At 43.0% G+C, this 13,425-nt stretch overlaps 1 protein-coding gene across 2 annotated transcripts in view; it reads right to left on the reverse strand.

Annotated features, from left to right (window-relative positions):
• zeb1b (zinc finger E-box binding homeobox 1b) overlaps positions 1-13,425 on the reverse strand; it is a 161,841-nt gene that overhangs the window by 17,245 nt on the left and 131,171 nt on the right. For both annotated transcript variants that reach the window (XM_085987659.1, XM_085987660.1), the window contains exons 5-6: positions 13,116-13,318; positions 1,316-1,424 (exon numbers count right to left, since the gene is read on the reverse strand). In XM_085987659.1, the coding sequence (XP_085843785.1) occupies positions 1,316-1,424; positions 13,116-13,318 (312 nt within the window). The remainder of the gene's footprint in view (positions 1-1,315; positions 1,425-13,115; positions 13,319-13,425) is intronic.

The raw sequence follows: 13,425 nt of genomic DNA on the forward strand, positions 1-13,425 counted from the left end.
CTACAAAAGTAATCAAAGAAACACTCCAGGATATCAATCCAATATAAAAACCTACATTCAACTCTGGGATTGTGAGGATGCAAAGAGGCTTCAAGGCGATTTAGACAAGTTGAGTGAGTGGGCAAATACATGGCAGATGCAGAATAACGTGGGTAAATGTGAAGTTATTCACTTCGGTAGGAAAAACAGAAAGGTAGAGTATTATTTAAATGGTGATGGATTGGGAAATGCTATGTACAAAGGGACTTGGGTGTCCTTGTACACTAGTCACTGAAAACAAACATGCAGGTGCAGCAAGCAGTTAGGAAAGCAAATGGTATGTTGGCCTTCATTGCAAGAGGATTTGAGTACAGGAGCAAGGATGTCTTACTACAGTTGTACAGGGCCTTGGGGAGACCACACCTGGAGTACTGTGTCTTTTGGTCTCCTTACCTAAGAAAGGATATACTTGCCATAGAGGTAGTGCAGCGAAGGTTCACCAGACTGATTTCTGGGATGGCAGGACGGTCGTATGAGGAGAGATTGGGTCGACTAGGCCTGTATTCACTAGAGTTTAGAAGAATGAGAGGGGATCTCATTGAAACATATAAAATTCTGACAGGGCTAGACAGACTGGATGCAGGGAGGATGTTTCCCCGGGCTGGGGGGTCTAGAACGAGGAGTCACAGTCTCAGGATATGGGTTAGGACTTTTAGGACTGAGATGAGGAGAAATTTCTTCACTCAGAGAGTGGTGAACCTATGGAATTCTCTACCACAGAAGGCTGTGGAGGCCAAGTTACTGAATATATTTAAGAAGGAGATCGATAGATTTCTAGACACAAAAGGCATCAAGGGGTATGGGGGGAGAGCGGGAATATGGCATTGAGATAGGGGATCAGCCATGATCATATTGAATGGCAGAGCAGGCTCGAAGGGCCGAATGGCCTACTCCTGCTCCTAATTTTCTATGTTTCTAACTCTGCCTACTTGCACTTTACAGATTATGACTTTCCTCAACCCAACATGTTCCAGATCATTTACATCTGTACTTATCCTCCTAACTGTCAATCTCTTTTTCTCAAAAGGAAGGTTCAATACAGCATTAATATTTCTGAGGGAAGTCACTGCTGGGGTGGGGTGGGGTGGGGTGGGGTGGGGGGGGGGGGGTGGTGGGTGGCGGTGGTAGAGAAGAGAGCACAGGAAAACAACTAATCAGACAAACACACGGGTATATTTGATTTGATATTTGGAAGATAAAGTACGTCTCAGCAACAAGCCTCCTCTTTAACCATCTACTTGAAGCACTCAGGCACCAAAAGAAATTCTGTACTTACCACTGTGGATGCGCAAGTGCTCCTTTAGATGATGCTTGTATTTAAATGCTTTTCCACATTCAGTGCACTTGAATTTACGGTTCCCACCTGTCTGTGTTACAACATGGCGCTATTTTTAAAAAAAGAAAAAGAATAAAGCTTCTTCAATAGTCTATTTTAACTTTTCTAAAAGTTATAGCTACCAGGTAAATAGCAGTCATGTAAAAAAAAAGTATTTTTGCTGGTTTTAGATACATTGCAAGGTTATATCACTCAAATGACAAAAATGAATTCACTTTGCAATATTCGCACACGCCGCTGGTCATGTGAATAATTTACTGCAAAATGATAAAGTACTATATGATGCAGTATATATGTTATGGTCTCCAGCTGTTTCTCTCTCCCTCACCAACATTTGAATTCCAATTGATGTGCCAATGCTGCCTTTCCCTAGCCACCTGAACATAAAGGAAAATTATTAGCTGATACAGTAACCTGTTAGTTTTACAGTTATGTGCTCTCCTTATCAGCAGAATTTAAAATAGAATCTGAATAAAAGTTCTGGTGAGAGGATTGCAGTGACTTAGACTAGCTGGTTACTGTATCATCTACGAACTAGGCAGAGCTACTTCAAACGGACTTATTGTTGGCTGTGTTTATTTGAAACACAAGTGGGTTGGACCAGATTTCTGATGGGTGTGTCTTGTCCTCCAAGGGGACCAAACAGTTTGTCTGGAATGTGTAATTTAATCCTGCCTGCTGTAGAGAACGCTGCAATGTGTAATGTGATCCAGCCTCATCAGGCAGCCTACAGAAAGTGGAGCTGTAGTTAGCTTTGTGAAGATCCTCTGTTATCTAATGTTCTGCAATTGTAATTATAGTTGTCCTTTGCTGGTAAAATAAAAGACGTTATACTCTAATTAGTGGATTAGTTACTTCTTTGGAGTCTTATGGGTTTTTTTCCTTCTGGAAGTGATAAAAATTCTTTAATTCAGAATGAAGGGACCATGGTGTTATGAAATATCTCCTTAAAATGTCTGCCACTGCTTATCTACCGTCTTACCCTTTAATCTATTTTCCCAGTCCACTTTGGCCAACTCTGTCTTCATACCTTTGTAATTGCCTTTATTTAAGTTTAGGATTACTAGTTTCAGACACAAGTTTCTCACCCTCAAACTGAATTTGAAATTCAATCATGCTATGATCACTCTTCCCTAGAGGATCCTTTATGATGAGATCATTAATTAATCCTGTCTCATTACACATTATCAGATCTAAAATACCCATACAGTGCACATGCACAGAACTTGTTCGTGCAAATAACCACTCCGCTTATTGTTAGTAAAGTGATGGTAAGGGGGGAGAATATGGAGGTAAATGCTAACACTGTATATTGCATGACCAGTGGACAGGATCTTACTGTGTAAACATTTACTTTGCATGTTTAACTCACAGCTCATGTGACATTGATCTGATGTATCTATTTGCCATTTTAAACCAAGTTATTCCATGATTAAATAATTTGCATTGAGGAACTTGATAATGGTCTACTTTTAATTATTTTGCAAACAAATCATGGAGGGGAATTTTAACGGGAACCAGGTGGGCAGGTAGTTAAAATCACCCAGGTTACTTATCTGTTCTAGAGAAACAAAAAGCAGGACAAATCCACCCCAGCCAATTACCGCCCCATCAGCCTACTCCCAATCATCAACAAAGTGATGGAGGGAGTTGTCAACAGTGCTATCAAGTGGCATTTATTCACCAATAACCTGCTAACCAATGCTCAGTTTGGGTTCCACCAGGACCACTCAGCTCCAAACTTAATTCCAGCCTTGGTCCAAACATGGGCACAGAGCTGAATTCCTGAAGTGATGAGAGAGTGACTGCCCTTGACATTAAGGCAGCATTTGACCAAGTGTGGCACCAAGGGGCCTAGTAAAACTGAAGTCAATGGGGATTAGGGGAAAACTCTCCAGTGGCTGGAGTCATAGCTGGCACAAAGGAAGATGATTTTGGTCGTTGGAGACCAATCATCTCAGCCCCAGGACATCGATGCAGGAGTTCCTCAGGGCAGCATCCTAGGCCCAACTATCTTCAGCTGCTTCACCAATGACTCCTCCATCATAAGGTCAGAAGTGGGGCTATTCGCTGATGATTACACAGTGCTCAGCTCCACTCGCAATTCCTCAGATATTGAAGCAGTTGATGCCTGCCTGCAGCAAGACCTGGACAACATCCAGGCTTGGGCGGATAAGTGACAAGTAACATTAGCGTCACACAGGTGTCGGGCAATGACCATCTCTAACAAGATAGCATAACCACCTCCCCATGACATTCAATGGCATTACAATTGCCTAGACCCCCACCATCAATATCCTGGAGGGGACTCACCACTGACCAGAAACTGAACTGGACCCATCACATACATTCAGAGGCTGGGTATTCTGTGACAAGTTGCTCACCTCCTGACTCCCGGAAGCCTCTCTACCACATACAAGGCACAAGTCAGGGGAATGATGGAATACTCTTCACTTGCCTGGATGGATGCAGCTCCAACAACCCTTAAGAAGCTCGACACTATTCAGGACAAAGCAGTCCACTAAATCAGCACCCCATCCACTCCTTTCACCATCGACGTACTGTGGCATGTTCTATCTACAGGATGCACTGCAGCAACTCACCAAGGTTTCTTCAGCTGCACCTCCTAAGCCCGTGACCTTCACCACTGAAGAGGACAAGACAAGCAGGTGCATGGGAACACCATCACCTCCAAGTTCCCCTCCAAATCACAGACCATCCTGACTTGGACATATATCGCCGTTCCTTCACTGTCGCTAGGTCAAAATCCTGGAACTCCCTACCCAAAATTGTGGGAGCACCTTCACCACATAGATTGTAGCGGCAGCCCACCAACTTAAGGGGAACTAGGGATGGGCAGTAAATGCCAGCCTTGCCAGCAATACCCACATCCCAAGAATGAATTTTAAAAATGATGCTGGGAGCTGATGGTTCCTGATTTTAACCTGCTCAACTCTGCAGGCATCAAATGCACCTACCCAAAGCTAACGGGCTCTTTTAACATATGCATGTCGCGTCCTGATGAAATTATCGAGAACCGACTGCAATTTTAACTCAGTGGCCCAAGTGGGAAACCGCAATTAATTTCTTAGCGGGTGAAAACAGTAGGAAGGAGGATCCAAACCAGAAGGGGCTCAAAAAGCCAAAAAAAAATGACTTTATAAAATAAACTTTCATCGTGGGGCCAGGAGGAGCATGAAAGCTTAGGCCTTTCCTGCCGTGGACATTCCTTCCTTCCTGATCGTGAGACCCCTGTGGACCTGCACCCCTTTCCCAATTGTAAGAACCCTGCGAAACAGCCTAGGAGGCCGATCCCACCACCTACCTGGTCTCAGTGGGTGCCATGCAATTTTGCGCCGCTTCCCAGTCGGAATGGGTGTGAAGTTGTTGGCAGGATTTAAATCAGGCTCGGGAGTTAAAATAGCCCATACCTCATTCTTGGAGCAGTGGGTGAGTTTCTAACTCTCAGTGCTATGCACCAGCTGAAAACTGTCAAAGAGTAAAAAATCGGGGCCATAGTACTTAAGCATTTGGATTACCTCAAGTAGCTGCTGTGCAGGCTAAAGTCGAGAGATAGCTTGTCTCCAAGCAACCACCCATGTATTGCTTTGGTGGAGTAATCCAGAGGTCATGGATTGCCATAGGACAAAAGAAAAATCACAGCAGCTTCCAGGATAATATGCATTAACATGTAGAATTAAGTGACTGTCATCCTACATAAGCTGTACCTTTAGAGGATGAAAACCCTGCTTATTGAAGTAATTTAGAGATGGGTTAGATGGAGCCTTTAATAAGTTCAATCACTGGCACCCTGGACTTGTGGGAATTTAGTCACTCAATAAAAGTTGAGTGCTCACTCTCTGCTTTGGTACACGGGAAGAATATGAAAAGAGATGCCTAAATAGGGGATCCATTCTGTTTAGTGCAGTGGTGCACTGCCCAGTGATGTGACTGAGCTCAGGTGAGGCTGACTGGAATGAACCGGTAGAACAGAAAAAAAAAAATCAGAGCTGTAGTCACCTGAACAACCACCGACAGGGCTGTGCCCTATTGGGAAAGGGCTGCAGCTCCATGGCTAACAGGTGGCATAATTCCTGTATCTTATCTGTTGGGAAGTGCACCTTTTTAGCGCCTCAGTCTGAAGACACTCTGCCATTGGTATCTACAGGGGTTTTTTGATGGCCTCTATGTCAGACTTTCCTGACTTCCACTCTTTCTTCCTTCGTATCTTCATTGTCCTCTTCCTCAAAACAAAGCAGGAAATTCCTAAAGGGAAATCCATTACTACACAAAAAATTGCTGAAATGTTTAATTATGCACTAGAATCTTTCACGCAACCTTAATACCATGAATATCAAGAGGCTCGGTTATTCAGTTTGTTACAGCCTTTAATAGCCCTGCAGATTCACAGCAAAGCTTCAGCAATGGCCTCCATTGTACTTTCCCACTGCTGGGACACGGTACTAGTCCCCAACACTGCCACCTTTATAGCGGCAGTGTTTCTTAGCGGCAGGAAAAGGGCAACAACAAAACAAAATATTGGGTAGAACTAGGTTGTGGTGACCTGCCTTCATTTACACGTGGCAGGGAGTGCAGTTGCAGTGTCAGTTGAACAGGGAAGACAGGAAAATATCGTGGGGCACTTTTGGGGGCAGGTTTGACAGAAGACCATTCCACCGTATTTTCCTTTCTCTGTATTGTTTAAAGTTGGGCTGTATTCGGGAAAAAAATCTAACCCTCAGTGTCTGCATGCAGGCATGCATATGGGAGGGTACTTTCAATATACAGTGAGGTTACAAAAAAAGGTCAGTCATCAAGGCTGCATTCAACAACCTCTGTAACATTGTTCGCTTTCACTCCTGCCTCTCCCTCTGCAACTGAAACTCCAATCCATGCCTTCATCATGACATGGATTTCTCAAATGTTCTCATCAACAGCCTCCCCTCCTTCTCAAACTTCTAGAATTCTGCTGCCAGTACCCTGTGTCGCATAAAGTCCTAAGAACATAAGAAATAGGAGCAGGAGTAGGCCATTCAGCCCCTCGAGCCTGCTCCGCCAGTCAATAAAATCATGGCTGATCTAATCTTGGCCTCAACTCCACTTTCCTGCCTGCTCCCCATAACCCTCGTCTACCCTGTTTTTCAAAAATCTGTCCATCTCTGCCTTGAATATATTCAATGACTCAGCCTCCACAGCTCTCTGGGGTAGAGAATTCCAAAGACTCATGACCCTCAGAGAAGAAATTCCCCCCCATCTGTGTCTTAAATGGGCGACCCCTTATTCGGAAACTATGCCCCCTAACTCTAGATTCCCCCATGATGGGAAACATCCTCTCAGCATCTACCCTGTCAAGCCCCCTGAGAATCTTACATGTTTCAATAAGATCACCTCATTCTTCTAAACTCCAATGAGTATAGGCCCAACCTTTCCTCACAAGACAACCCCTTCAACTCAGGAATCAACCTAGTGAACCTTCTCTGAACTGCCTACAAGGCAAGTATATCCCTCCTTAAATAAGGTGACCAAAACTGTACGCAGTACTCCAGGTGTGGTCTCACCAATGCCCTGTATAGTTGTAGCAAGACTTACATACTTTTATACTCCAACCCCCTTGAAATAAAGGCCAGCATTCCATTTGCCTTCCTAATTACTTGCTGTACCTGCATGTTAACTTTTTGTGTTTCATGTACGAGGGCACCCAGGTCCTTCTGTACCACAGCATTCTGTAGTCTCTCTCCATTTAAATAATATTTTGCTTTTTTATTCTTCCTACCAAAATGTGGATAATCTCACATTTTCCCACATTATACTCCATCTGCCAAATTTTTGCCCACTCACTTAACCTATCTATATCCCTTTGCAGGCTCTGTGTACTCCTCACAACTTGCTTTCCCACCCATCTTTGTATCGTCAGCAAATTTGGCAACAGTACACTTGGTCCCTTCATCCAAGTCATTAATATAGATTGTAAATAGTTGAAGCCCCAGCACCCCACTAGTTACAGTTTGCCAACCTGAAAATGACCCATTTATCCCATCTCTCTGTTTTCTGTTAGTTACCCCTATCGCTACCCTGCACTATTGCCTTGTCCTTTCTCTAACTTTCTAAATTTCCCTTCACCTGATCCAATCAAGCAGCGTCAACATGGTTTTATGAAAGGGAAATCGTGTTTGACAAATTTACTAGAGTTCTTTGAGGATTTAATGAGCAACGTGGATAAAGGGGAACCAGTAGATGTAGTGTATTTGGATTTCCAAAAGGCATTCGATAAGGTGCCACATAAAAGATTACTGCACAAAATAAGAGCTCATGGTGTTGGGGGTAATACATTAGCATGGATAGAGGATTGGAGAAAACAGAGTCGGGATAATTGGTTCATTTTCCGGTTGGCAAACTGTAACTAGTGGGTGACACAGGGATCAGTGCTGGGGCCTCAACTATTTACAATCTATATTAATGACTTGGATGAAGCGACCAAGTATACTGTAGCCAAATTTGCAGACGATACAAAGATAGGTGGGAAAGCAAGTTGTGAGGACAGAAAGAGTCTGCAAAGGGGTAGATTAAGTGAGTGGGCAAAAATTTGGCAGATGGAGTATAATGTGGGAAAATGTGAGGTAATCCACTTTGGTAGGAAGAATAGAAAAGCAAAATATTATTTAAATGGCAAGAGACTACAGAATGCTGCGGTACAGAAGGATCTGGGTGTCCTCATACATGAAACACAAAAAGTTAGCATGCAGGTACAGCAAGTAATTAGGAAGGCAAATGGAATGTCGGCCTTTATTGCTAGGGGGATGGAGTATAAAAGTAGGGAAGTCTTGCTACAACTGTACAGGGCATTGGTGAGACCACACCTGGAGTACTGCGTACAGTTTTGGTCACCTTATTTATGGAGGGATATACTTGCATTGGAGGCAGTTCAAAGAAGGTTCACTAGGTTGATTCCTGGGATGTAAGGGTTGTCTTATGAGGAAAGGTTGAGCAGGTTGGGCCTATACTCATTGGAGTTTAGTAGAATGAGAGGTGATCTTATTGAAACACATAAAATTCTGAGGGGGTTGGACAGGGTGGATGCTGAGAGGATGTTTCCCCTCGTGGGGGGAATCTAGAACTAGGGGGCATAGTTTCAGGATAAGGGGTCGACCATTTAAGACGGAGATGAGGAGGAATTTCTTCTTTCAGAGGGTCGTGAATCTTTGGAATTCTCTACCCCAGAGAGCTGTGGAGACTGAGTTAGTGAATATGTTCAAGGCGGACGGATAGACAGATATTTGAGGTACAGGGGAGTTAAGAGTTATGGGGAACAGGCAGGAAACTGGAGTTGAGGCCAAGATCAGATCAGCCATGATCTTATTGAATGGCGGAGCAGGCTCGAGGGGCCAAATGGCCGACTCCTGCTCCTATTTCTTATGAAAGCTGTCCGACTGTGCCATAAGCTTACCTACCACCTTAATCCATTCCTGTCTCCTTTGTGGGGGCCTTCTCTCCCCCTTGTAAAGTGCTCCAAGATGTTCCAAGCAAGATATGCTATATAAATGCAAGTTATTTTTATCTTTTCTCTTTCCCATGGAGACCTGCCATTTTCTATCTCTCCAGTCTGCAGGGAGCTGCTCAGCTGGCATCAGGTATGAACATCAATAAGCAGCTCCGTAGGAAATCCTACAGGTCAGAATCTGAATCTAAACAGAGGAAACTACAAGGGTATGAGGGACAAGTTGGCCATGGTAGATTGGGAGACAACACTAAAAAGGTATGCAGGTGGACATACAATGGCTAACATTCAAGGAAATAATGCATAATTTGCAACAAACATATATTCTTCTAGGGCATAAAAACCCAAAAGGAAAAGTGATCCAACCATGGCTAACAAAAGAAATTAAAGCTAGTATTAAGTCAAAGGAGGAAGCTTATAAAGTTGCCAGAAAAAGCAGTCAGCCTGAGGATTGGGATCTTTTTAGAAATCAGCAAAGGGGGACCAAGAAATTGATAAAGAAAGGGAAAATGGAATATGAGCACAAACTAGCGAAAAATATAAAAACGGATTGTAAAAGCTTCTATAGGTATATGAAAAGGAAAAGACTGGCGAAGGTAAATGTAGGTCCTTTACAGTCAGAGACGGGAGAATTTATAATGGAGAATGAGGAAATGGCAGAGAAATTTAATAAATACTTTGTTTCTGTCTTCACGGAGGAAGACACAAAAAACCTCCTAGAAATACGAGAAAACCAAGGGTGTGGCGAGAATGAGGAACTTAAAGAAATTATTATTAGTAAAAAAACAGTACTAGCAAAATTAATGGGACCAAAAGTCACTAAATCCCAAGGACCGGATGACCTACATCCTAGGGTTTTGAAAGAGGTGGCCATTGGGATAATGGACACGTTGGTTGTCATCTTCCAAAATTCTATAGATTCTGGAACAGTTCCTGCAGATTGGAGGATAGCAAATGTAACCCCGCTATTTAAGAAAGGAGGGAGAGAGAAAATGGGGAACTACAGACCTGTTAGCCTCACATCATTAGTTGGGAAAATGCTGGAATCTATTATAAAGGATGCAATAACTGGGCACTTAGAAACTAATAGCAAGGTTGGGCAGAGTCAACATGGATTTATGAAAGGGAAATCCTGTTTGACAAACCTATTAGAGTTCTTTGAGGATGTAACTAGTGGAGTAGACAAAGGGGAACCGGTAGATGTGGTGTATCTGGATTTTCAGAAGGCCTTCGATAAGGTCCCACACAAGAGGTTGGTGAACAAAATTAGGGCACATGGAATTGGGGGTAATATACTAGCATGGATTGATAATTGGTTAACAGACAGAAAACAAAGAGTAGGGATAAACCGGTCTTTTTCAGGATGGCAGGCTGTGACTAGTGGGGTACCGCAAGGAACGGTGCTTGGGCCCCAGCTATTCACAATCTATATCAATTATTTGGATGAGGGGACTAAATGTAACATTTCCAAATTTGCTGATGATACAAAGCTAGGTGGCAGTGTCAGTTGCGAAGAGGGTGTGAAGAGGCTTCAAGGTTATCTCGACAGGCTCAGTGAGTGGGCGAGAACATGGCAGATGGAATATAATGTGGATAAATGTGAAGTTATCCACTTTGGTAGAAAAAACAGAAAGGCAGAATATTTCCTAAATGGTGAAAGATTGGGGAATGCAGATGCTCAAAAGGGACCTGGGTGTCCTTGTACATGAGTCACTGAAAGTGAATGTGCAGGTGCAGCAAGCCATTAGGAAGGCAAATGGTATGCTGGCCTTCATTACAAGAGGATTTGAGCAGGAGTAAAGAAGTCTTACTCCAATTATATAGGGCCTTGGTGAGACCACACCTGGAATACTGTGTACAATTTTGGTCTCCTTACCTAAGGAAGGATATATTTGCCACAGAGGGAGTGCCACAAAGGTTCACGAGATTGATTCCTGGGATGGCGGGACTGTCGTATGAGAAGAGATTAAGTAAACTAGGCCTGTATTCTCTGGAATTCAGAAGAATGAGAGGGGATCTCATTGAAGCATATAAAATTATTACAGGGCTTGATAGGGTGGATGCTGGGAGAATGTTTCCCTTGGCTGGGGAGTCTAGAACCAGGGGCCACAGCCTCAGGATAAAGAGTAGGCCATTCAGGACTGAGATGAGAAGAAATTTCTTCACACAGAGGGTGGTGAATCTTTGTAATTCTCTACCCCAGAGGGCTGTGGAGGCTCAGTCATTGGGTATATTCAAAACAGAAGTTGATAGATTTCTGACTAGTAAAGACATCAAGGGATATGGCGATAGGGCCGATGAATGGAGTTGAGGCAGAAGATCAGCCATGGTCTCACTGAAGGGCTCAATGGTCTACTCCTACTTCTATTTCTTATGTTCTTATGAATCCTTTCCAAACCTAATGCTAATCAGCTGGATTCTAAGTTGTTCACTGAGCCTTGTGTAACTGTCGTCAACTAAACAGTTCCTTCAGAGTTGGTACACCCAAACAGTAAATCTCCAGAGGGAAGGAAAAGGGCTGGGAGTCACCTTTTACAAGGTTAGCACTTTAACTATTTATTAACTTTACTTGGTGTCAGTGGTGGTGGGAGAAGGAATCTTTGTACCAGAAGTAATTTTTCCATTTCCTTTACCCAATTAGGAATTTTAACAAGGCTATAAAATGAAGGAGTTGAAACCTCCTACTCTGTGCGAGTTATACAAAGGCAACAGTCAATATTATGCAAAGAGAATATTCAATGAAAGCCGTAACTTGCAAAATTAATTTAACTCAGAAGAAAGACTTTGATAGCTCAATTAAGATTAATTTGTCATTGGGTATTAGATTCTTTCATATAGAATTCTGTATTCCACAGCACACCACTATAAGGCAACCTACAATTTCCTGTTCTGATGCATTCGCTTATGAAAGATGATGTTTAGGAATGAATTCACTTGGTTATTAGCAAAAGTTGCACAGGACTTCATTTTTTGAGTATATATATATTTTATATTAAAAAAACATACCTTTATTGCAATTGTTTTTCAGTTACAACAGGCTGTTACAGTCATATTATTTCCTAAAATACATTGCTCGGTGCACATAATAGAATAGTGGAGAGAGCGCTTTACGCAGTGGTTTGCGGACAGTCCTGCGGACTGGGTCTGGTGAATGTCATTAGTATTTAGGTGCACTATGTGACTACCAATGTTCCCTGTAAGCTGCGCTTTGTTCTGCGTGGCCTGTTTCTTTTACTGCGCGGTCCCTTTAAAGTTCTGCACATGCGGTACTTACAATGGAAAAGCTGGTGAGCGGCCTGCGCGGGACATTTCCCATTACTGCACAGCTTAGAGGGAACTTTGGTGAATACCCAAAGCAATCAATTATCCATTGGATTTTTGGTTGCTTTGTTAGAGGTTTGTGAACTAGGTGTTGGAAAAATAAATTACACCACTATTAAATCAACAACTAGTATTTATATAGAGCCTTTAACATAGTAAGACCTCCCAAGGCACTTCACAGGAGTATTAATCAGACAACATTTTACACTGAACCACATAAGGAAATATTAAGACAGGTGACTAAAAGCTTGGTCAAAGAGGTAGGTTTTAAGGAGAATCTTAAAGGAGCAGAGAGAGGTACAGAGGCAGAAACGTTTAGGGAGGGAATTCCATAGCCGAGGCTCTAGACAGCTGAAGGCACACCTGCAAATGGTGGAGCGAAGGAAATCAGGGATGCACAAGATGCCAGAACAGGAGGAGCGCAGAGATCTTGGAGGGTTGTAGAGCTGGAGGAGTTACAGGGAGGGGCGAGGCCATCGAGGGATTTGAACACAAGGATTTAAGGCATTGCTGGACCGGGAGTCAATGTAGGTCAGCGAGCACAGGGGTGATGGATGAATGGGACTTGGTGAGGATACAGGCAGCAGAGTTTTGGATAAGCTGAAGTTTACCGAGGGTGGAAGGGGGGAGGCTGGCCAGGAGAGCACTGGAATAGTCAAGTCTGGAGGTAACAATAGCATGAATGAGGGTTGCAGCAGCAGATGAGCTGAGGTAGGGGCGGAGACGGGAAAATAAAACATCCCTCAGCAAAACATCTCCGGTTATGGAAGTGAAAGTGATCTCTAGACAGAAGCTTTAGTCTCTCATCAATCAACAGGGCTCACGAAACAGGACTAGTACAGATAAATGACAATTAACACACTTGCTCTTTGTTGTCTATTATATGACAGGAACAGGAATATTAAATTGCTTTCTTCATTTTACCTGATCTCGTCCTGACTTGTGAGAAGCCATGTGACGATCCAGTTGTGTTCTGTAGGCAAAAGTGTAGCTGCAAAGGGAGCAGCTGAAGTTGTCTTCATTCTTTTCATGGCGATATTTAATGTGCTCTTTTAGTGAAGTCAAGCGCTTGTATCCTCTGTCACAATATGGGCACGTAAGCAGCTGAGCAAAAGCATCAGGTGTTCCTAAAAGTATGAAACAATATACATGTAAATACTGAATTTTAACCTATTTCTAAGATGGAGCTGATTAATTTTAGACTTTGGCCCAATACTATGTTCCCAAAGTAACT

The sequence above is a fragment of the Somniosus microcephalus genome, chromosome 5, assembly GCF_052327205.1.
Source record: "Somniosus microcephalus isolate GS21.2 chromosome 5, FLI_Smic_1.0, whole genome shotgun sequence".
NCBI classification, from domain to species: domain Eukaryota; kingdom Metazoa; phylum Chordata; class Chondrichthyes; order Squaliformes; family Somniosidae; genus Somniosus; species Somniosus microcephalus.